Source organism: Pipistrellus kuhlii, unplaced genomic scaffold (genome assembly GCF_014108245.1).
Source record: "Pipistrellus kuhlii isolate mPipKuh1 unplaced genomic scaffold, mPipKuh1.p scaffold_m20_p_15, whole genome shotgun sequence".
Taxonomy (NCBI): Eukaryota; Metazoa; Chordata; class Mammalia; order Chiroptera; family Vespertilionidae; genus Pipistrellus; species Pipistrellus kuhlii.
Window position 1 is genome coordinate 29,045,249 of NW_023425460.1, and position 24,792 is coordinate 29,070,040.

Here is a 24,792-nt window from a genome sequence, read left to right on the forward strand (position 1 = left end):
TAAACTTCTACAAGTATACACATAGAATTTTTAACATGAAGAATGCACTGTCTTATATAATTAGGATAGATTTTAATTTGGGGCAATAAACTCTGTATTTTCTAATTAAATATTTGAACTTCAAACCAATATCTATTATAATGTACCACTAATAACCTGACACTATATAATTCCCACTAATTCAAAAAACGATAACGTACTGTGATTTTTAAATTATTATAAGGAACATATTTCTTAAAATAATAAAGAAATCAGATGTCACAAAAGAGTGACTAACCCCACAAACTGTTGACTCCAGCACCCTCTAGTATTGCTAATCTTAAAGGTTATGAATTTTTAGGTCAGGTTGGTCATGAGTTCAGGTTGGTCATGAATTTTTGAACATTGGAGAATAGCTAACACAGCACCAGTGCTGCCTTACTGAGCTCCTGCCATGTGTCAAACACTGAACGAGGTGCTTTATAACACACTATCAAATGGAATTTCACAGCAATTATGCAAGGTATTATAATCCTAATCCTTGCTTCACTACTAAGGAGATAGAAGCTCAAGAACAGAGTACTCTGACCAAGGTTATGGTTGGTAGCAGACAGACTATATCAGCTCTAGCACCTAAACCTACACCTGTAGTCACTGTCTTAGAAACAATCCTTGCACTTATGTGATAGATCCCATCCTGCCAACTTAAGGAAAATCTGTAGTTAATTCTCCCGTTCTCCTGCAGTGTCTATTTTCCATGACACTCTACTGAACCCTATTCAACATATAAACAAGTTTTTCTTACATCTCAGAAAAAGAAAATCTCCTGACTCCATCTTTTCTACCAGCTATTGTATCATTTCTTTGCTCCTTTACCAGTCTAAACTGTACTCTGATTTTCCCTCCAAACTTGCTGTCTTCAAATCTGCTCCTCTCATTCTCTTACAATGGCTCTGTTCTGATTCTGCCCCCCCACCACACCAAAATCACTTTGTCAAGCTCACCAATGACTCTGGGTAAATCCTATAGTCATTTTTAGAACCCTTCTCACTTGACCCATCAGCAACAATTCAAAACTAATCTCTCTATCCTTCATTATACACTTTCTTCTCTTGATTTCCAGGAATACCATACAATCTTGTCCCCTCTACTTTACTGGTCTCTCTCTTTCCCCTATTCTCCCCCAACTTTTATTACAGTCCTTAGTCCTCTTCTATTTCCACATACTCTTCCCTGGTAATTGCATCCAGTCTCATAGCTTTATATATTACTAGAGGCCTGTTACACAATATTCGTGCAATAGGCCTTCTGTCCCCTGGCTTCACTCCCAGCTGCCCAGGAGCTGGCAAGTCCGTCGCAAGTCCATCCCCGACCGCCAGGGAGCTGGCAAGTCCTCACTTCTGTCCAAAGCACCACTCTTGTAGCTCCCTCCGCCACCCCACTTCCCCTGATAGCAGGTGTCCCACCCCTCTAGGCCACTCCCCACCTGCATATGCAAATTAATCTCCATCCTTGTTGGGATAATTTGCATACTCACTATAACTGGCTGTGGACATAGTGGAGTGATGGTTAATTTGCATGTTTCTCTTTCATTAGGTAAGATATGCATGCCAATGGTTACAAAATTTGTATCTCTATCCAGACCTCGCTCCTGACTGAACTTCAGATTGATATATCCAACTGGCTAGTCAGTATCTCTATTTGGATGTCTTACAGACACTGCAAAATAAACATGTCCTAAACTTATACTCTGATTTTCCCTCCAAACCTCCTCCTATCATCCTTTCCACACTGAGCTTATTAGTTATTATCTTTGAAATCCACAGCCCTAGCACAGTGCCCTACATATGGCAAATGCTCATTAATGTTTGTTAAACTGATTGGATATATTAAAATACACAATTTACCTACCCTGTGTTGAAAAAAAGATGGATCAAGATATTTGTCAAATCTATCTTCAAATTTTACTTCTGACTTTTTCCATTTTACCTGAAAAAAGTTTTCATTTGAAAATCAAGGTCATTAGACAAATTAATAATCTGATAACAAACTATGAGCAAAATTTGAAAAGATTTACACACTTAGAATAAGAAATTACAGAAATGGTAGAAAATTTCTACCAATTTCAGAAGTTGAAAGATATATGATAAACTAACCAACTTTCCTCTGTAATAATAAAATTTAAAACTTTACTTAGAAGAATCATTTCAGTTTTCAAGAATTATTAATTATTGCTGACATATATTCTGACTCAATATATGTGATAAGAACTCAATTAGACCAATTAAAATAAGAATCTGTATTGTCTTTATCTTTATATTGCAATAGTTATTATAATTATCACATTTTTTCTTTACTTCAGTTGTGCAAATATGATTTGCACTAGGTACATACAAAACTTGAAAAACTTTCAAAATTGGCTACTATCAATTGACTCATTCCAGTTACCAGAAAAAGAAAATAAAAAAAACAGGCAAAGAGAGAAGCTACCTACATCAGATTTCTCTTCTTCCCACTATTTTTAATTGTAATGGAAGAGAATAAACTTGACAGACACAAAGGACTCTGACAAGCTCTTACTCTGCAGGAACATTTTATTCCAATTGATAGAGCAAAAAATGGTAAACTATACACATCCAGTACTTTCAATACAACATCATCTCTATCTGAAACAGTAAAAGGGAAAGAAAACAAGGAACACTGCGATCTCTATTGTAACCATAAAAATACATGACTAGGTTAATTAGCTGCCCAGTAACAACAGTAAACTTTGCTATAACAAATGCATAATTGGTATCTACTTCTACAGACCTGAAGCAAATCTCCTTGCTTTTAAGAGGCTTACTTATGTACATTGAGGAAATAGTTTTAATAATATTTGTCATCCAATTTTAAGCTATATTTTCATTTACTAAAGTTGAAAAATGCAATTAATTTCTTATATTAGATCACAAATCCTTCTCCCTGTATCAAATTATTTAAATACTTACTGAATATGACATCTGGATTTTAGTATTGGGAACCAGTTTCACTTTTCCTTCACTAGTTAGATTAACATCAACAATTCGGTTACCATTAAACCCTATTTCAAGTTTTTTGTAGGTCCAAAGATAGTAATCTTCTCCATTTTCATCTGCTTCACCAACAATACCTACAAAAGAAATAACACGTTACACAAGGTAATTTCACTTAATATTTAAAATATGTTAGAATCAAAATATCATAAAATGTTTTTATGAAAAAGCAATATTACCATTATTCCTCATCGCTAGAATAAGGTAAAAGTACAGGCTTGACTTCCACTCTTTGTTAACTACTTGGCTAACACAAACCATGATCACAACATGGTTAAAAAAAAAAAAAGTTTTATATACCTATAAAAATCAGTATAACCTATCACTAATTTGATTCTTTAAGTTCATGCTTTATCATTAGTATCATCTTCATTATGATAATTATTATCTTATCTGTGTATACCCCCAAGAGTTGAAAATTTAGTCAAAATAAAATTAAAACTAAGGTATCCAGAGGCCCAATCCAGTACTTTCTCTAATAACCTATGATTTACCCATTCCAAATAAGCTGCACATATGTGTATATGAGTACCAGAACTTAAAATGCCTCCTTTTTTTATAGCTCAAGTGCGGGACTACATTAAAATGAAAGACCTGGAATCATAAAAATCTTAGAAGAAAACATAGACAGCAAAGTTTTTTTGGCATCAGTCTTAGCAATATTTTTTTGAATATATTTCCTCAGGCAAGGGCAACAAAAGAAAAAATAAACAAATAGGACTGCACCAAATTAAAAAGCTTTTGCACAGCAAAGGAAACCATCAACAAAATGAAAAGGGGAGAAAATATATGCAAATGGTTTATCCAATAAGGGGTTCAATATCCAAAGTATATAAAGAACTCATACAACCAGATATCAAAAAAAACAATCCAACTTAAAAATGGGCAGACTATAAGGTGACAGGAAAAGATTTGACTCTGGGTAGTGGGCAAGAGGTGCAGTATACAGATCTTGTGACATAGAAACCCACACCTGAAACCTGTATGTTCATGTTGACCAATGTCACCCCAATCACTTCAATAAATAAATTTAAAATTTTTCTAAATGGGCAGAAGATCTAAACAGACATTTTTCTAAAAAAGATATACAGATGACCAACAGCACATGAAAAGATGCTCAACATTACTAATCAGCTGGGAAATGCAAATCAAAACCATGATATACTACCTCACACCTATCAGACTGGCTATTATCAAAATGGCATAAAATAAGTGTTGGTTAGGATGTAAAGTAAAAGGAACCCTCAGCCACCGTTGGAGGGAATATAAACTGATGCAACCACTAGGAAGTTCATGCTGTTCCTCAAAAATTAATAAAAATAGAACTACATACAACCCAGCAATTCTACTTTGGGGTATTTATTTAAAGAAAACAAAAACACTAATTCAGCATCACCAATTCAGCACCCCTATGTTCATTACAGCATCATTTACAATAGCCAAAATATGTAAACACCCTAAGTATCCAATGATGAATGGATAAAGATGTAGTACATATATACAATGGAATACTACTCAGCCACATAAAAGAATGAAATCTTACTATTTGCAACAACATAGATGGACCTAGAGAGTATTATGCTAAATGAAGGAAGTCAGAGAAAAACAAATACTATATGACTTCATTTATATGTAATCTAAAAAACAAGACAAATGAACAAATAAAACAAAAACAGACTCAGATACATAGAACAAACGGGTGGTTGCCAGAGGGACAGGAGATAGGAACATAGGCAAAATAGATGAAAGGATTAAAGGGTATAAACTTTAGTTATAAAACAAATAAGTCACGGGAAAGAAACAAACAGCATAGAAAATATAGTCAATAATCAATATATACAAAGCCAAGAGAACGGAACAACTGGTCACTATGACGCGCACTGCAGCCAGACAACCAGCCCTGTCAGGGGCAGGGCCAGCTGTCCAACCTCCTGCGCGCCCCCACCCACCTGCTGGCCTGGCCCCAATTGGCCCTGATCAGGGAAGGCCAGCTGGACCCCACCTGGGCACGAATTCAAGCACCGGACCTCTAGTATTGTAATAACTCTATATGGTGACAAAAGATAACTAGACCTACCTATCATGGAGATCACTGAATAATGTATATAAATAGTGAATTGCTATGTTATACACCAGAAATGAATATCATAAGTCAATTATACTTCAACCAGTGCCCCGGGGTGCATGGATTCATGCACATGGAAAGGAAATTAATTATAAGGTGGCCAATGAGGCAGGGCTGGGTTTGCTGCTCATGAAGATAGTAGTCTGCTAACAATTTTAAAAAGCAGAGTATTATTTTACATAAGAACAGGTGTCCCAATTCTACCACCACCACCACCACCACCCAAAAAAGGCTAACAGAAAAACCAGTAACAAAAAAAAAAAAAAAAAAAAAAAAAAAAAAAAAAAATGTAACCAAACATGCTAGCTATGATAGCTGGCTATGCTTTGCAGTTTAAATAACTTAACAAGTCTAACACAAACAATGTTTGGATTATGTTTGGATTATATCCATTAATAGGGATAAACAAAGTAAACAAAAAAATTAAATATAAAAAAAGCTAAAAAAAACAAACCATTTTAAACATATAGAGTTTTGTAAAGTAGCACAGGAACTAGCAAAACAAGTCATTCAGGAACCTATCATATCTAAAATCCATACTACCATGTTCCACATGAGACAAAATCAGAATAAGATTTCAAAGTCCTATTTAGTTCCTTTGATTGCACTTGACAGAGCAAGTCAAAATTAGATATGAGAAAAATGGGGGGAGGGAAAATATTTTGGATTGTTCAAAGCAACTTTTAATCCCTTGAATATGAAAAGTTATACTGTATAAAAATTATATATTGAGGGAGTTTCACTTAAGGTTTGGCAATGTCAAAAACCTTTCAAGTAACAGGGGATCATAAAATTGCTATTAAAATTATTCTATGAAAAATAGTGAAAACACATTTACTGATTTGTATATAATCACCTTAACAGAGTCATTACATAAATCTTGTTTATTATGCAAATGTTCCTAAACTTTACATGTAACATACAATACTCACCCCATATTGGTAAGTCATCTATGTACATCTGGTACCAGTAGTGATTTTTGATAGCATACACAAATGCATCTCTCTTTTCCTTATCTAAGTCAATTTCACAGTAAGTGGCTGGCATCACATCATCTGCATAAAGTAAAAATTGCAAATTAACACATTGGTTTGCAAAATAGTTACAGAAAAAAATAACAGAAGAAAAAAATTCAACTGGAGGTGCAGTGCTGACCAGACTTCAAGGAATCCCCAACTCACAGGGAATAACACCTGGCCAGTTCTTGTTCTTTTCATCTAAAAGTGCTTACTCTGAAGGGAAAATAAACCCCACTGTGATAGCCCATGAAAACTGACCCCCTCTACCCAAAGAAAGAAGAAAGGCTAAGACGGCTGAATGGGTCTCTTCTTCAGTGAATAAGGGTAAGGATTTCAAAAAGTGATGAAATCTGTCCATTGTAACAAAGTAGGATTCAGGGTTTTTGTCTATTTCTTCTCTCTAATTCCTTTTTAATACATTTGAAATGTGCACCAAATGGAGAAAGTATGTAAATAAATGGTTCTGAGTTTCTCGAAGATCACACATTCTAGTCTATTTTCTCCTTACACAAGCCTCAGGGCAAGTTCACCATAATCCATAAAGCTATAGGTTAGGTGGCTGTGGTTTAAATTTATAACTTAATTTTATAATTAAGCCCCAAGGAACATAATGAAGAAAAAGGATGCAAATATGTATACCTATTTTCAACAACAAAACAATATTCTAAAAATAAAACTCAACAAATCAAAAATAAATATTATCTTTAAAATCTCAATTCACATCCTCTTCCCAAAAGTGCTAAAAGTAACAGGAGTCAGTTACTGTTCATTTTACACATGTAGGCAATGAAGTCAAATTGAAGTAAACAATATTACTGAAACCAATACAATAAAAGAAATAGGATTAAAATTAAAAGATACTGATTACAAGATCCATGCTCTATTCAAAAATCAAAACACCTAATCAAAGATCCTGCAAAAATTCAACTTTTCAAGCTTCTGCTTACTAAATTACAAATGGCTATCGGAAAATACCTCTCTGATAAACTTCACAGAGGAAAATAAAAGTATAAACACACTGAAAAGACCTGATAAAATAGATACTTGAAATATAAATGAGGATCTTTTCTAATTTTAACATGTTTTTTACTTCAAATTTAAAATCGCACTATCCTATAAGTATTGAGAGTATAAATTAATACAGCACTTTTAAATACATTCTAAGCCAATGGTATTAGTTTGAAACTAAGGATTTACACAAAATATTTAAGTATCCAGCAGGGACCGGTTTGGCTCAATGGATAGAGCCTCGGCTTGGGGACTGAAGGGTCCCGGGTTTGATTCCGGTCAAGGGCATGTACCTTGGTTGCGGGCATATCCCCAGTAGGGGGTGTGCAAGAGGCAGCTGATCGATGACTCTCTCTCATCAATGTTTCTAACTCTCTATCTCTCTCCCTTCCTCTCTGTATAAAATCAATAAAATATATTTTAAAAAAATATTTAAGTATCCATACACCCCTTTACATTCCCGCACCTCAGAAATTACTCCATTATGAATCTATGAAGGTTTCCCCCAACCACGTATGTCTAATTAGTCACTAGAGGGTTTACTAGAAAACACTTTTAAGAAATATGCTAGGAAAATATAATTTTATTAACAATGGTTTATTTTACTTTATAACATTCAAAATAAATCTTTGTTATAGATGGGGGGTTTATGAGGGGAAAGGGGACATCAATTTCCAACAATATATTTACAAGTAAATAAATTAATCTTTGTTCCTAAATGCAATACACTTAAGCTATAGGTTAAAACATTTCTTAAGAGTCTAGAACAGTGGTACTCAACTAAGAACTATTAGCAACATCTGAAGACTTTTTGGTGGTCACAACTGGATAGTTCTACTGGCATCTAGTGGGTAAAGAAGCAAGAGATACTTCTACAATGTACAGGTCAGCCTCACCCCCATAAATAAGTATCCAGCCGAAACGTCAATAGTTCCAAAGCTGAGAAACCCTGGTCTATAATATAACTTTTATTAGAAGGACTATTAAGATTTACTTACCTTTGAATTTAATATCCAGACCACTAAATTCCAATTCAACGCCTTGAAGTGCTTCTCCCAGAGTTTCATGGTAATGACTGATACTTCTTTTTGACCCCACACAAAATGGAAGTGAAAAGTATTTGTAAGTCTCTTGTCGATTATGGTAGGGCCCAACAGTATTCATCCATAAAACAACTTCCTCTTTATCTTGATACTGAAATTAAAAAAAGCAAAACAAATTCTTTTAAAAATACATTTATCCCTAGCCAGTCTGGCTCAGTGGATAGAGCACTGTTGGCCCTCAGACTTCAGGGTCCCAGGTTTGACTCCAGTCAAGGGCATAAATCTTGGTTGTAGGCTCAATCACCGGCCCAGTCGGGGCACATGCAGAAGGCAACCAATTGATATGTTTCTCTCACATAGATGTTTCTCTCCCTCCATCTCTTCCCCTCCCCTTCACTCTAAGAATCAATGGAAAAATATCCTCGAGTGAGGACTAATAAACCACCCCCCCCCCAAAAAAATAGTGTGTGTATGTGTATATAAAATTAAGGGATTATTTGGTGTTTGTTCTAAACAAAAGTATACTGTCTCAGTTTGGGAAGCTATAAAATAAAATACTGGAAGTTTATTTTAATCTGATGATTAATGTCCACACCTTAAAAATGAAAATTTACTGACTTTTAAAATTATATTCTTTGATTGTGGTCTCAGGCAGATCCATTTTTCTTAAATTTTGTTTTACAGATGGTATTGTTTAAGCAGAGCCCAATAACTCATATGAATATTTATAATTATACTATCAAATAATGGCAAACCAAGAAGGAGGAGACAAAATCAATAACCTCATGTTAATCATTAGAAACTCCAAAAATCTGTTGCCAGCAAGCACAAATAAAATTTCATCTCCTTTCTAATCTTTTCCATGCCATTAGTCAAAGAACTAGAGGAGAGAAATGATTATACAAGAGAAAAACTATGAAATCGCCATCTACTCAAACCATCTTTCTACCTTCCCCTTTATTAGTCTGAAAGACATGTATCATATTTATATTTCTTTGAATAAGTAATTACAGTTGTTCCCATCAGTGAATACCACACTGGAGTGTGGTCCAAATAACTTGGGTAGATGACTTCACTTTTCCAGGGTCCAATTGAGGGATTTGCCAAAGATTTCTAATTTCTCAAGTCTAAATGTCCAATGATTCTATAAAAAGCAATTATCCAAGTAATTTAAAAACTAGTAACCCTAATTAGCAATATAAAGTCAACACAGTATACAAATTAAGTCAACTAATAGTACAGAAGTTAAATCACTGAATAATTATATATTATGTGCCTACCATGTGCCAAACAGTAACCGTGTTTATAAGTGAGGATACAACATTGAACAAGACATGTTCCCAGCCCTAATGGAGCTTAGAGCCTAAAGGGAAAGATAGACATTGAATAAGGAATGGCAATCAAGTAGGGTGCTATGAAGAAGCACGTAACACAGGAAGCTCTCTAACTAGCCCAACTACCCAATCCCTAGCTCCAATCCTCCATCTAAAACTAATAAACATTTTTAATCAAAACCCAACATCTTTAAAACCAAACTCATCCCATCCAAATCCACCCCCTCTCCAACTTTGTTTTCCTAATGGTACCACCATTCTCTCAGACATGGTGTTCAAACATTAAGTTCCTCTGCATTTCAAAAAACAATGACTTGAGGATTCTTATCTAAAGCATCTGACTTTCCTTTTGATTCAATGCACCACCATCCTAGAACTGAGGCCTAATTACCTATCTTCAAACATAATAAATGTCTCATTGTTCATACAACATGTCATCCGGGTCAACAAGGAAATAATGAACTATCTCACTTTTGGGCTACATAACACATGTACTAAGCAGTGTTAGGTGTTAAGGATGTACAGATAAGTAAAATACTGTCCTTTCCTTTATGGAAGTTTACAATCCATAGAAAAGGCAGACAAATAAATGATTAACAATGAAGATATGTTACAATTAAGGTAATAATGGGCTATTATAGCAACAATAAAGGAATGGTTAATTCTGCTTTGACAGAGAAGGGTCAGCATAAACAGCAGTATAGAACAGCAGTAGCCAATCGGTAGTCCATGAGGTACGAAAGGTTGGCAACCACTGGTACAAAAAATCATAAACTATTTCAAGTGAATTCAGAAAAACAGCTGCTAATCTTCATTATGAAGGAATGAATCCATACAATGCCATTCAGTTCCATCCAATGCTTATGGTCACACAGCACTGAACAATCAAGGTAGTAATCCTTTCTGCTAAACAATATGGATACAGTAAAAGAATTCTCAAACCAATACTCTAAACCCGTGGTAGGCAAACTGTGGCTCGTGGTATTCCACAAAATACCACGGCCTGGGAGAGTCTATTTTGAAGAAGTGGCGTTAGAAGAAGTTTCAATTTAAAAAATTTGGCTCTCAAAAGAAATTTCAATTGTTGTGCTGTTGATAATTGGCTCTGTTGACTAATGAGTTTGCTCTAAACCAAGCACTATCAACTGACTGAGTTGGTATTAGAATGGAAAACTGTTCAGTAGGCAGGAAGCTCTCTCCATAACATAATGTATACAAAAAGTATTTAATAAATATGATGAAAAGAACACTGGAAAAGATGCTGAAATGTAAAAGTTCCTTAGCAGCTGAGTAAAAGAAGTCTAAAGTATGTGCACTAACTGCAAAAAGTACCCTTTTAGAGAAATAAGAAAGGGGAGCAAAATGCATCGATTTAGGATGCTGAATGAGAGGACCTATTAATGAGGACCTTGCCATTAATCCTGCTGAAAGTCTGCAAAAATATTTAAATGTAACTCAGAAAAAATAAGCACAAAAACACTTTCCCTATAAATCGTAATATCCATATTCCTTTAAAAAGACAAAAATTTGAACAGTAAGTATTGCTAAAATAGGGCGTTTATTTTATACAAACTGAAACACAGAACTAAAATAATTTAAGGATCACAATGTGTGTTAAACTACATATTCTGAAATCACTCATTTTAAACATTCATGAAACCCATTAAGAGAATAGAGTTTTAATGACATGATTCAAACGGTAAGAAAATATATACCATTTTGTAGTCTAAAATTCCTTCTGAGAAGATGACTGAAAATAATAATTTAAAAAATATAAATACTAGAGGCCTGGTGCACAGATTCGTGCACCAATGAGATCCCTTGGCCTGGCCTGCAGAGACTACACTGAAACAGGCTCCCCAACATTCCAAGTGGTCCTGAATTGCAAGAGGGTGGTTCTCGGGTGACACATCCCAGAATCAGGGTCCCTCTTCTTGGTTCCAGGAGCGTCACCCAAGAACCACAGCTGCCAAGTCACCGCAGCAGCTCCTGCACTGAGCGTCTGTCCCCTGCTGGTCAGTGCAGCACAGCTACTGGTCAGACCGTCTGCCCCCTGGTGGTCATTGCGTGTCAAACCTACTGGTTGGACAGTTGCTTAGGCTTTAATATACCCCAATATATAGATTGTATATGTACAGTATATGTATATGTATATGTATATGTAATATTTTCAGTCACATATATATATAATACTTTTATATACACACATGTATTCACACATAACCATACAAAGGTTAGGGTGAATATTAAAGCAAAAATGTTTCTTCTACATTGCTCCTTATGCAGACCATGATCAGATATGAACTTAAAATATTTACTTTTCATTGCAGTTCTTGATGGTCCCTAAGAATAAGCAATCCCAAGACAAGATAAAAACACGTTATTTTTCAAGAGATAAAATGTGTTTTAAAAACTTGAAATTAGAAAATACCAAAAGGAAGACTTCACAGAACTTTTGAAGGAGAAAAAACTGCTGAGAAAGTCCTTGAGTTCCCCAGTTCCAGGGGAAGAAAGCCACAGGTAAGGAAGGCTCTTCCTCCTCCTATGGAGAGTAACCAGGAGACAGGGAGAGGAAAAGTCAAGGAAGCACAGCAGTGGATCAGGGGATCCTAATTGTGGCTGTAATCCTTCTACGAGGCCTCCCTCAGTAGTAGTCAGTAGCCAGCTCAGACTACCTGCATTCTCCACCTCACCATTCTGTTCATTGTCCAGCTCTCAGAAGACTTTCACTGTTACACATTCAACTCTGAGCTGTCCCACTCTGGCCAAATGATCTCTGATACTGTCTTCCCTTCCTTTCCTGCTCCACCTTTTCCTTATGTCATTTCACCCAATCCTCCTCTCCACCTACCCAATTTATACTTACCCTTCAGAACTGCTCAAATCTTTCTCAAATCCTCGGGTAAGGCCTTAACAGACCAATCCCTAACTTGCAATATCTCACCATCTTTTCTAATAGTATCATTAGCTAACACTTAATAAGCACATACCATGTGCTAGGCATAGCTCTAAGGTTTTTACATAAACATTTAATCCTCTCAAAAGTTTAAGATAGGTCGTCTTATTTCCCCCATTTTACAGATGAAAACAAACCAAAGAACATGGGTATTAAGTAATTTGTCCAAGATCATATAACTAGTACCCAAGTTTACAACATTAGGACTACACTTTTACTAATCCCTAGTCAGACTCATTAACTAAAGAGCAAAACTAAATGAATAGGAAAAAAAGCAAAGTTATTCAAAGCAACTAAAGACAGTAATGAATAGTAAACAACTTTTCCATATGAGCCTTTAATTTGCCCTAAAGGAAAAAGAAAAAAAAACCTTCCTAAGAAACTACCTTGAGATTTTGCTCTAATCTTAAGTCACCAATGCTGGGCCTCTCTTATTTAAATACTGTTTATGTGTTGGAAAAGAAAGTTTCCCTATTTGATAGAGATCATGAATTAATTTTTCTCAGAAAGAACACTTTAAGGAAATAATGCTTCTGATGTACTTACATAAAATCTGAATAAAGCAATCAGAATTTATATAGACAGGCAAAGAACTGAGGGTTCAGAATAAGCACCTAAATGCCATCATTTTCATGGGATGAGTGCTTTTTAAAGATCTGAAGAAGCAAAATCCAGTTCAGAAGTGTTTCACAAATCCTAAGTTCAATACCTTTTCATTATTTATGTAAAACAGATACATCAGAATTCAAATACAAGTAAATCAGAAGGGGTATTTTTAGAAAGTCTCTTGAGATAACCTCTCTCTTCCCCTCCCCCTCGCCTCTCTAATAGCTTTGTACCCAAATAAACTTTTAGTCTATCACAGAGTACAGCTGAAAATAGGACAATGAATTATAGCATTTCCTAAAATTAGATCGATATTTGAGCACTCACAAATTCACTTGTAACAAACAGTTTCTTCTCTTTATAAATCTTCACATATGTTTTAGGAGTTCCTATGCCCCCAACAGTGACAAAAACAAAAGGCTGCCATTTGCCAAAGTAAAGCAAACTTTCTGAAAACACTGAACGGTCTAGTGTTTACAGCAGAAGCAAGAATAAGCTATCCTAGACACAGATCCCAACCTTACCTACAGAAGTGCAGTGAGCCACAAAGAAGTGAGAGTTAAGCCTAGGTAAGGCCCCTAAAGCACAACAGACATCCTTGAGACTAGAGTCTTAGGTGAATAATGGTCTGGGTTTGTTCACTGGGCTTTGAGCAACAGGGTTTCATGCTTCCAACATTGCATGTTCTTGTCCCTAGCAACTCCCTAATTACTCAGGTCACTCAACAAGGCCTAATTAAATACTATTTCTTGTGCCAAGCACAGAGCCTCAATATGTAGCTGACAAAAATTTTAAAAATTGACTTTATGGTCTTAAGAAAACAGAACCCATAAAAATTCAAGGCTACAGTACAAATTATAAAATGCATTAAAATTCTTGTGCCCTTGATTATTGTGTTTTGGGTGGGGTTTTTTTGTGAGGTTTTTTTGTTTTGTTTTGTTTTGTTTTTTTGGTGCTTACATCTTTGCATAGTAACAATATGGAAATTGTATGGACAAGACAGTAGATAAAGCAGGGACCAGAGAGATCAGGAAGCTCAGATTCTTTCTGTGGCCTTGGGCCAGTCACTAGGTCTCTTTAAGCCTTCAGGAAAAAAATAGTGTGTTGGATACAATGGCCTCAAGTCTTTCAGTTCTAAAATTCTATGACTGCCAGTTTGAAAACTTTTAAATGGCATCTTCTGGAATCTTATGAGACATAGTAATCTAACTGTAGATACTTCCAAATGCCCTGAGTTTCAGAAAGCCAAAAAAGCATAAGCCACATGCTATGTATCTTTCACTCATTCTAAAGTAGGGGTGTCGAACTCAATCAGAGAAGGGGCCAAAATCTAAAATCCAGCCTAAATCGAGGGCCGAATGGTTTACTGAATAGTCATAAACTGTCATTGTGATGGAAACGCAGCGGAGTGCAGTGATGACAGCGCGGTGCGGGCCATATTGCAAGGCCTGGCGGGACGGATTTGGCCCGCGGGCCTTGTGTTTGACACATGTGTTCTAAAGAGTCCTTTTTTTTTTTTTTTTTTTTTGACCCTTCAGTCACATATTAAGAGCCTATCTTTAATTTTTTTTCCCAAACAATGTCCGGTAATTCATGTGATTCAACTTTTAAAAACTGAAGGGAACACATCTTTATAAATTCTAGATGTAGGTATACTCTAGAAGTCAACAAAATAAAAATGCAGAACTCCTTGCTCAAAAATTAAGAATTCCAAGGTGGTGACTGCAGAGCATTAAACCAGGCAGTCCTTATGTGTCTGCACATATAACGTGACTGCCCAGGTCACATGACCATAAGTCAGTCCTAAACCTCTTTAACACAAACATTTCCTCAGCAACAACCCATTATGTAACTAGAATTATCCAAATATTTCTGTATTTAAAAATACTATCAATATAGGGAACTATTCAATTTAATGACAAGTATTTTACTGCCCTATTTTTAGCTTAAAGGGCTATAGAAGCATATCTTATGAGTATAGAAAACTATTAATTCAAATTGCCTTAATTCAAATCCTCTATCCCTACTGGCTGTGTGGCCTTGAGCAAGTAACTTAACCTCTCTGGCACTGGTTTCCTCATCTATTAAAAGAGCATAATATATTTCATTTCACAAGGTTATTAATGTTTACAATGAGTTCATATATGTAAAGTACTTAGAACAAAGACTAGCACATATTGCTAGAAAAATCCTTTTAGTTATTATTTCTAACTAGAAACTGTCTTCACAGAAAGTTAATCTAAAGGATAAGCTTAGCCCAGCCAGCATGGCTCCGTGGCTGAGTGGTCAACCTATGAACCAGGAGGTCCTGGTTCAATTCCCAGGGCACATGGCCGGATCCCCTGTGTGGGACATGCAGGAGGCAGCCTATCAATGATTCTCTCATCATGATTGTTTCTCTCTCTCCCTCTCCCTTCCTCTCTAAAATCAATTTTAAAAAAATTTTTAAATAAAGGGTAAACTTAAAAACTTTTGAAAACTGTTCTTTAGTAATTCAATTCCACAAATACTTAATAAGCATCTACTCAGCAACAACCTTCCCTTAGCAATTTTTCTCCTCTTTCAGTATCATTCTTTCTTCACAGGCTACTTCTGACCTTCCTGGTATGAAAAAAATTCATTTAATCATAGTCTTTTCAGTACCATTATCTGGCAAAGGTAAATGCCTAGCTTTATAAAAATATTTTCAAAAAATTTTAAAGTAGTAAAATAATTTGGCTAACAGTAAAAAGTATATGAATGACACTTAAGTTTTATCTTCATGGCAATGCTATTCTTCCTATAACTTTTTTTTTTTGCTTTCTTAATAGTTATTAATAGGTAGCTGAATCAGAACAATCTAAAGTAGACATGGATTCCAAATTTTTGTGCAATTATCTCATACACATATTCTCTCAAAAACCACTTATCAAATACTGTATATGACAATTACTGATTCAGAAATTTAAAATGTTCCTGGCAAAAAAATTCAGTGAAATTAGTATTTGCATTTTAAATATGTAAATTAATCTAAGACCATTTTATAAACCTCCAAAGTTTGAAATTTTAATGAATAGTTTTTCCCATTTATAGCAATGCATTATAAAACATACGATTAAAAAAGCATCCTACTACTCTTAGCTTATATGCCTGTATGGTGGAACTACAGTTAAGAGAGAATTCTGAGTTTCACATGGTAACTTTCTTTAGTTAAGTGTTCAAAAAACTGGAAAAATATAAGAAACCATATCATTAAGTAAAAGGATGGCCATTGGAAATGAGGTTATTATACTTTGAGACAAGTTACCTTACAGAACGACAGTCAATAATTTTTAATGTAACTATTTAACCTCCGAACAAAATTATGGCAAGGCGAAAAGTCACAAATATAGTACAAAAAACATGTCACCGATGTGGGATTTGTCTCTTAAAAAACACACACACACACAGGTAAGAAGTTTCCGGCTGTGATTGAGGGTAAAGTAGCCAAAAGTTTAGAGGTAAAACAAGAGCCTAGCTCACCCAGGGAGTGAAGAAAAGAAGTCTAATCAATTACGAACATCATCTAAAGCAGGCTACATTGACGATTGCTTCATTTCCTTACTTAATCAGGAATGACAGAAGACTCCGCCAAATCTCTCCGAGTACATCCATTATCTTTCATGCAAATCATATCACGAATGAATTAAAGTATAAAAAAATATTACTCGCCAAGGAAATCTGTCAATTTCCTATTACTTTCCTGCCTTGCTCTACCATCCTAAAAAACCTCAGTTACTTGAATAATCATTAAGATCCATGACAACTGAACAGCCAAGGAACTTGAGGATAAATGCAGAAAGGATTGCTCCAGGCAGACCAGACGGGGACACTGAGGACCCCTTACAGTCAGAGGCTGCCCTATCAGAGACCACTGGGACCGGAGCCTCCTCCAGGGGCCTGAGAGGGTAAGGAGTTAAGTTACAAGAAAAGGCTCGGAAGTGAGTGCGTGTGGGCTTGAGTGCCTGCACACGTGCAAACTGCTCTTCACCCCAAGTTTATCGATGCTGTCACCCCGCCGGCCTCTGGGTCCGGTGTGGACAGGAGGGACAATGAGGGCCGGCGAGGACCGCGCAGGGGTGGCTATTTCCTGGTTGGGGATGCCGGGTAATCGCATCCATCTTCCGCTGTCCGCTGAGTCGCGGCCCCCAGGAGCAAGAGCACAGCTCCCAGCCCAGGGGCCACTCGCCCCGACCGGGCCTGCCTGCGACCCCCATCCCGCGGCCAAGAGACCCGGGACCCTCACCCCGCTCCTTCCCCGGCCTCCGGCGCCCCAGACCCGGGGGTGGGGCGCCATCTAGGTCCGGGTCGGAGACGGAGGCCCAGGCGGAGGAAGAGTCCCTCCGTCCCGGGAGCGCCAGGAAAGGCCTCCTCCTCCCAGCAGCTCCCGGGCTCCTGCTCCGCCAGGCCCAACCGGAAGGCGGCCTCAGCCGGCCGCCGCGGGCTCCCCCGGGCCGCCGGGCTTTGCCAGGCCGCGCAGGGCCCGCCGGGGCAGCGAGGCGGGGAGCAGGCCGGGCGCGGCCGCCGCATCGTCCGCCGGGCGCGCCTCTCACCGTGTGCTCGTGCTCGTCCGCCCGGGCCCGGGGCAGCAGCAGCAGCAGCAGCCACAGCGCGGCGGCCGCCGCCACGCCGGGAGCGCCCGGCAGCGGCCTCATCGTCCGCGCTCCCACCGGCCCGGCGCCCGCCCGCCGACTCCTCCTCCGCCGCCGCCGCCGCCGCCGCCTCAGCCGATTCGCATCCACCGGGCGCGGACAGACGCAGCGCGGGGGCCCGGACTCCGCCGCTGGCTCCTCGGCGCCGCCGCCGACACCGCCCGCTCCGGAGCTTCCCCCGCCCCCCGGCGCCTCGGCCGCCTCTTCCTCTGACTCAGCCACGTCATCCGGCCACCCCGGCACACGCCGGAAGTGCCGTGCGACGCGGGCGCAACCGCCGCCGGCCGGCCGCCCCGCCCTGGGTCCCGGAGGCCCGGCGCGCGGACGGCCCGGCCCGAACCTCTCGGGGCCGAAGCCGCCTCGGGCCGCGTCCCGGCGGCGGCGGATTTCGGAGGCGGATTTCGGAGTCGTGCGTCCTGGGCCGGAACCACCACCTTCCCGCCTCCCTCTCCGAGGCCGTGAGATGGGGTCTCCCCGGCCGCCCCTGGAGCGGGGGCGATCGGAGCAAATAGCCCTTTGCATAAGGTGACCGACCGGGCGTCCCGCTTTTGGCGGGACAGTCCCCGATGTCTAACCATTGGTCCCGCGTCCCTTTAAAAAAAAGTCCCGATTTTTCTTAAGACTTTTTTTTTAAAGGGACGCGGGATCAATGGTTAGACATTGGGACGTCTTGCCGAAACCGGTTTGGCTCAATGGATAGAGCATCGGTCTGTGGTCTGAAAGGTCCCAGGTTCGATTCCGGTCAAGGGCATGTAACGTTGATTGCGGGCACATCCCCGGTAGGGCTGTGCAGGAGGCAGCTGATCGGTGATTCTCTCTCATAAATATTTCTAACTCTCTATCCCTCTCTCTTCCTCTCTGTAAAAATCAATAAAATATATTTTTTTTTAAAAAGAAAGAAAGAAATCAGGATGTCTGGTCACCTTACCTTTACAGGCACAGCCGCTGTGCGCGAATCATAAGGTCACGAAATCATCGTGATGGGAGCTTGTTATGTTTATACCGGGTTGAAGGAGGGTTTTAAAACCTCCGACGCGTTATGAGGCCCCTGCTATTGGGTCTTGTTGACATTCTTGTTCATTGATGTATTATTTGTGGGTCTCCAGTCCATTGACATAAATGCCCCCCCCCCCCCCCAGGAATCTAAGCACCTCCCCCTAAGCAGGCATCCCGTCTGCCTGGAACAGTACCAGTCTCAGCGTAGGAACTCCAAAAACAACTGTCAAATAAGCATGACTATGGCACCCCCACACCCCATCCTCTAAGCCAAAAATCTGGAACTTGTAGTCGGGTTGTCTGTAACCTCTCAGCCGTCAGCAGTCAACAGTTCCAGCACTATTTCTCTTAGAAATGTCTCAAAGAGTTTTTGTTTTTCCTCTCTTTCCTCTGCCAGGAACAGCCAACGGTGTCCAGCAGGATCCCTGCCACCAGACTTCCCTCCCTGTTTATTCTCTCCAACAGGTGCCAGAGTGACCTTTCTAAAAAAGAGACCTGATGATACCGCTGTCTGGCTTAAAACACTCATTGAATGGTGTTTAAATAACTCATGGAATCCCAGCTAAGATTTTCATCTTCCAGGCACTATTCTGAGCCCATTCTATGGACTGACTCATTTCATGCTCACAAAAAAAGAAAACTTTATGCAACAGGTGTTATCAGTAGGTTCACTGTACAGATACCTGAAGGAGCACAGAGAGGTAAGTGACTTGCTGAAAGGCCAAACCCAAGCAGTCTGGTTCCAGAACCTGTCTTTCTTACTACTAATAGATTACCATTCATGCCGCCATTTAAAAAAAAGGAAATAGCCCCGTGTGTCCTGGCATGGAATGATATCAGAGAGATACTTTTAAATGAAAGAAGTTGAAAACATAGAGCATAATTCCATTTTAAATGGTAACCTATTAGTCTACCCATAGAAAACAACCTGAAAGATTATGACACAACCATTAAGATATTTTACTTGCTGAAACCGGTTTGGCTCAGTGGGTAGAGCGTCTATCTGTGGACTGAAGGGTCCCAGGTTCGATTCCCGTCAAGGGCATATACATTGGTTGCGGACACATCCCCAGTGGGGGGGGGTGTAGGAGGCAGCTGGTCGATCTCTATCCCTCTCCCTCTCTAAAAAATCAAATATATATATATTTTTAAAAAGACATTTAACTCTGCCTATAAATATTCGGTTGTTTTTTTTACAATGAGCAAACGTAATGTGAAGAAAAAAAAATCTTTGCTAAAGGACGGTCCTGTTAGCATTGCAGCTGCACAATCAGATCCTGGCTTATCTCCTCAGCTTTACATCCCACTGGTCTGCACCCTTTATTCCCCAAATACACCACCTTCTTTTCTGTCTCTGTGTCTTGGTGCTTGATGTTCCTTCCGCCTGGGATGCAAGTAAATGGACAGCCGCTGGCTGGTCTCTTTCCAGGCCTGACTGAACTATCACCTCTTCAGGGAAGCCTTGCATCAGGAAGTTGAGCCTCTCTTCTTCCGGATCCCAATCACATTTGGCATGTTATATGATACTTACCATCTAAGTCCCATTTCCTCTTCTCGAGTACAACTTGACCTTTTTTGAGGACAAATACTACCAATTGTTTTTTCTTTATATCTGTCCCAACTGCAGGAATAGTGCTTGTCACATCACAGACATTCAGTAACTATTTCAAGACTGAACGAGTGAAGGCGTTAGTAAGTGGAAGTCAAATAGCATAGCATAACTTAAAGAACACTTTCTAGCTAGTCTAAGAGATATTACAAGGCAGTACGTGATTAATTGCTGAGTGAATCATATACCAGTAATTGCTATAGAAATCAGAGGAGGTGTCTTATACATCTCTGTCTATTCCCCAGAGCACCTCACGTGGTGACTCGCTCACGGTGGAAGTTCAGTAAATGCTCTGTGAATGAATAATCACTGCTTTTGAATCGAGCAATGATGGGCAATTGAAGAACAAGTGTTGTAAGTGCTGAATTAAGATGGATGAATAGTTTCTTGCTTAAACAGCCATCACCAGCCCCACATATTTGAGTCTGTAAGCTTTTGCTGTGTGTGGGGAGCACTGGATTGGTAATTGTTTGGGGATGGGGAGGACACAAGGAAAGGTATATTCATGTGGCGAGTGCTGACTTAAAACCAGGAAACATTACATATACAACAGAGAATGGCATAACAGTGTACAAAAAAAAAAAGAACTACACAAAATGTGACCAACTGTGCACATGTTCCACAGGCAAAGGAGTGATGGGCAAGGAGAGAAGAGGAAACCCTGTTTGAGTGGAGTATTTGGGAAAATATAATGGTGGGAAGAGCATGTAGGGCCATTAATTAAACAACTGTTTATTGAGCATCACTATGTGCCAGAACTTTGGTAGGCACTAGAAAATACATAAATGGCTTTAGGTGATAAAAGTTTGATAGCAGATATGGGGGAAAAGGAATAGATACGTAACTGATTAAAGGGAAAGGAGTGTGGCTTCAAAGATCCTTGGAATCTGATGACCTCAGGCTCAGAAGCAGAACTCGGGGAAAATCATCAGATTCAGGGCTGTACTGTCACACTGGGGAGTGGAAAATATTGACATATCTTATTTTCCCGGTTTCTTCATCTAGATGAATGACCTCATTCCCCTAATACCAATAAGAAGGAAGTGGGGCGGGAAATGCCATTGAATAGAACTCTCCTCCTCCAGCTGTATAGCCTCTCCGTATGGTGGTTCTAATAATATTCAATTGGTTATAGAGTCTATGGCCTGTAAATGATCCAGAAAAACTGCAATTTCAATCTTTTTTTAAAGATTTTTATTGATTTTTACAGAGAGAAGGGAGAGGGGAGGGAAAGAACCATTGATGCAAGAGTGACACATCCATTGGCTGCCTCCCACCAGGAATTGCGCCTACAACCAGGGCATGCTCCCCAACTGACTGGGAATCAAACCAGCAACCCCTGGGTGCCCAGGACAACGCCCAACCAACTGACTGAGCCACACCACCAGTCAGGGTCACAATTTCTATTCTTCATTCTCATTCTTAATAAACGATCACCCAAAATCTCGGTCTACAGATGACTACACGTCCTCTGATTTCCACCCTCAGCTACCTTTTCTTGGAAATTCCATTCCTTCTTTCTACTTTGTTTACCTTTCTAGTTATTCTGGGGTGAGCAGTCCTTCTATTGCTGTTACCACCTTTCACCTCTACCTTTTCTGTTCTAGCTGAAAATGTTCCAGGTACTAAAAAACTTTAACATTGGCCTGATTTCTTTTCTTTAGGGAGAAATCACTTAAAAACATTTGGTTTTTAGATTGAAGAGCAATTATGGCTGTTAATTTCTTTGTTCAGTTTCCATTTCACTGTTTCTCACACATTTAAAAAAAAAAACTGATCTGGTACAACAATGGTAGAGGGCAAGAAACAGCAGCTGCCACCTAATAAGACCCTTTGGCAATTAGGTGGTGACTCCAGTAAGGTGCCACCCTGCTTCTTCAGGATGAGGAATTCCCCCGCTCCTTGCCTTCAACGTGGACTAAGAGAGTTGAAAGGACCTGGAGTTATCACCCAAAACTCTTCATGGAGATGAAGCAGACCAGGGTAGTCAAGTTATGTGACCTCCAGGTTTCCTGACTTCCAAGCCAATGTTCTCTCTCTAGATCACGCTAACTCTACCTGCATGCATAGCTAGCTAACACAGGTATTTCATGGGTTAAATGGGCTTTGGCGGGCTAGCCTGGGAACCTACTGTTTATTACAGTTTCTGTGAGAAAACAAATTCTGAGTTGTGCCTGAGAATTCAGAACATATTTTCAACCTCCCACTCTTCTTTCCACCACCCTGGTGAACACATTAGTAATGTGTTCCTTCCTGGCCATTAGGAATGAAAGAGGAAGGCCATGTTGTCTTCTTAATAACACACTTGGAAATAAACATGACACAATTTATTGATAAAACTGAAGCAAATGTTTATACAGGCAGCTTCCTCAAATCTGAGGATTAATTGTTAGGATGAATCTTTTAGAGTTATCCAAATGAGCCACTTGTCTTTCTTGGAAATAAATCTGTTATTAATGCTTCCTCAGCCAACCAGCTGCAAAACCACACACTATTCTTTGAGAGAGGAGCACAGGAAACCAGCTTGGTTCCTGGGACCTGTGGGAGAGGAATCTGAAAATCCTGGCTATTGGGGTGATACAGGACAGACCAGGCCCTCTCCTTTTTAATAACAAAGCAAAATAAAGGTGTAGAGCGTTTAGATTGACTTGGAAAAATACTCCTTGAGGTCATTTGCATAGTATCACTTTGCCTAATTATGACAAAGCATTGGGGGATTACTCACATCATTAAATATGTCAAGTTAAATTATCTGATTGCAACAACCAACCTTCTGTTCAGAGTTTCTAAGACTTCGTACTTTGTTGCTTATATAGTTGGGTTATGTACTCTCAGGTTTTAATGTAAGATAAAGGAACAGTGCTCGCCTAGAAACTGGAGGACAATGTATCTTGTACAGTTAGAGACAAAGGCAATGGCAATGAATATGACTACTTACTTTACTTCCTATTGCACCAGCTTGTAAAATCTTGGGGAAGGATGGCAAAAGCAGAGCTGTCTTTAAAAGCATCATATAGGAAACTTTTCTAGAGTTTCTTTGGACACCTTGTTACACCCAGTTTGTGATCCTCATCATATTGAAACCCATGGTTTTGTTACATAAAGTATTCCTAAAAATGTGTGCAAAAGTTGGGTAGTGGAAGCTGAATAAATTTATGTTATAATGGGTGGTTCTTTATCTAGAAAAATGACATTTTTTTTTACCTCATTATCAGAGAAGTTTCTTTGATAATACACGTTACCAGTGTTTCATCCATTTTTTTTTTTCATTTTCTTCTTTTACTTTTACATGTGACCAATCACTTTGGATGGTCAATGAACATCTAGTGAGGGTTTAAGACTTGCCATTTTGGACTTGACACTCCTGAAACCCAGGTTTCTCAATAGCACTTTCAATTTTATGTTTTCCACTTATTTTCACATATGCAGTAAGATATTCCAGTATTGCATAAACAATGATGTGCATATAAAGATGCTGACACTATTGACTGGCAATAGGTTTCACCATGTTATTGATCTAAATGCTGAGAATGTGAAAAATATAAATCTGGCATCCAAAACAGGGATTAGAGGTATTGAATATTTTTAAAGCGTTGCTTTTATCAAAATCAAGTGTGACAGATACGGAGACTGTCTATAAATAACAACCATATGGACATGACAATGTCTTGTTCTCCTTTTATCTCACATGACCCTGTTTTTCCCAAACAAATAACAAGGAGAGTAAAGGGGATATTGAGGAGTAGCTACTATGTGCCAGACATAAGGTAGATTATTTGCATAAAAACACTCTCTCTCTTTTTCTTTTATCCTCATCCAAGGATATGGAGAGAGAGAAAGAGAGAGAGAGAGAGAGAGAGAGAGAGAGAGAGAGAGAGAGAGAGAGAGAGAGAGAGGAAAGAAACAGGAAGGAAGGAAGGAAGGAAGGAAGGAAGGAAGGAAGGAAGGAAGGAAGGGAGGGAGGGAGGGAGGGAGGGAGGGAGGGAGGGAGGGAGGGAGGGAGGGAGGAGGAAGAAGGAAGAAAAAAGAAAGAAAAGAAAAGAAAAGAAAAGAAAAGAAAAGAAAGGAAAAGAGAAACATTGATCTGTTGCCTCCCTTACATGCCCCAACCAGGGATCGAACCCACAACCTATGTATGTTCCCTGACCTAGAACTGAACCTTTTGGTATATCGAACAATTTCTCAACCGAGTCATCCAGCCAGGTGCACAAACACTCCCTTGATGGTCATGGCCAATAGTATATTTTATGTCAGAAAAAAAAAACAACAACAACCAAGATCTCAGAAGCTATTAATTTCAATAGTCCTTGTTCGCTGGACTGAGGAATGAGATAGGGAAAGAACCTTTAATTATTAAAAAAAGAACTCAATAA

The 24,792-nt window shown here is 39.0% G+C and overlaps 1 protein-coding gene across 2 annotated transcripts in view; it reads right to left on the reverse strand.

The window, feature by feature from the left end:
- Positions 1 to 18,023, reverse strand: part of TM9SF3 (transmembrane 9 superfamily member 3) — a 39,798-nt gene extending 21,775 nt beyond the window's left edge. Inside the window, exons 1-5 of one of the 2 annotated variants that reach the window (XM_036438712.2) lie at positions 17,716 to 18,023; positions 8,204 to 8,399; positions 6,111 to 6,233; positions 2,970 to 3,130; positions 1,891 to 1,968 (exon numbers count right to left, since the gene is read on the reverse strand). In XM_036438712.2, coding sequence (XP_036294605.1) covers positions 1,891 to 1,968; positions 2,970 to 3,130; positions 6,111 to 6,233; positions 8,204 to 8,399; positions 17,716 to 17,817 — 660 coding nt within the window. In that variant the 5' untranslated portion in view covers positions 17,818 to 18,023. The remainder of the gene's footprint in view (positions 1 to 1,890; positions 1,969 to 2,969; positions 3,131 to 6,110; positions 6,234 to 8,203; positions 8,400 to 17,715) is intronic. The other variant, XM_036438711.2, reaches the window with a different exon arrangement.
- Positions 18,024 to 24,792: the final 6,769 nt, after the last annotated feature.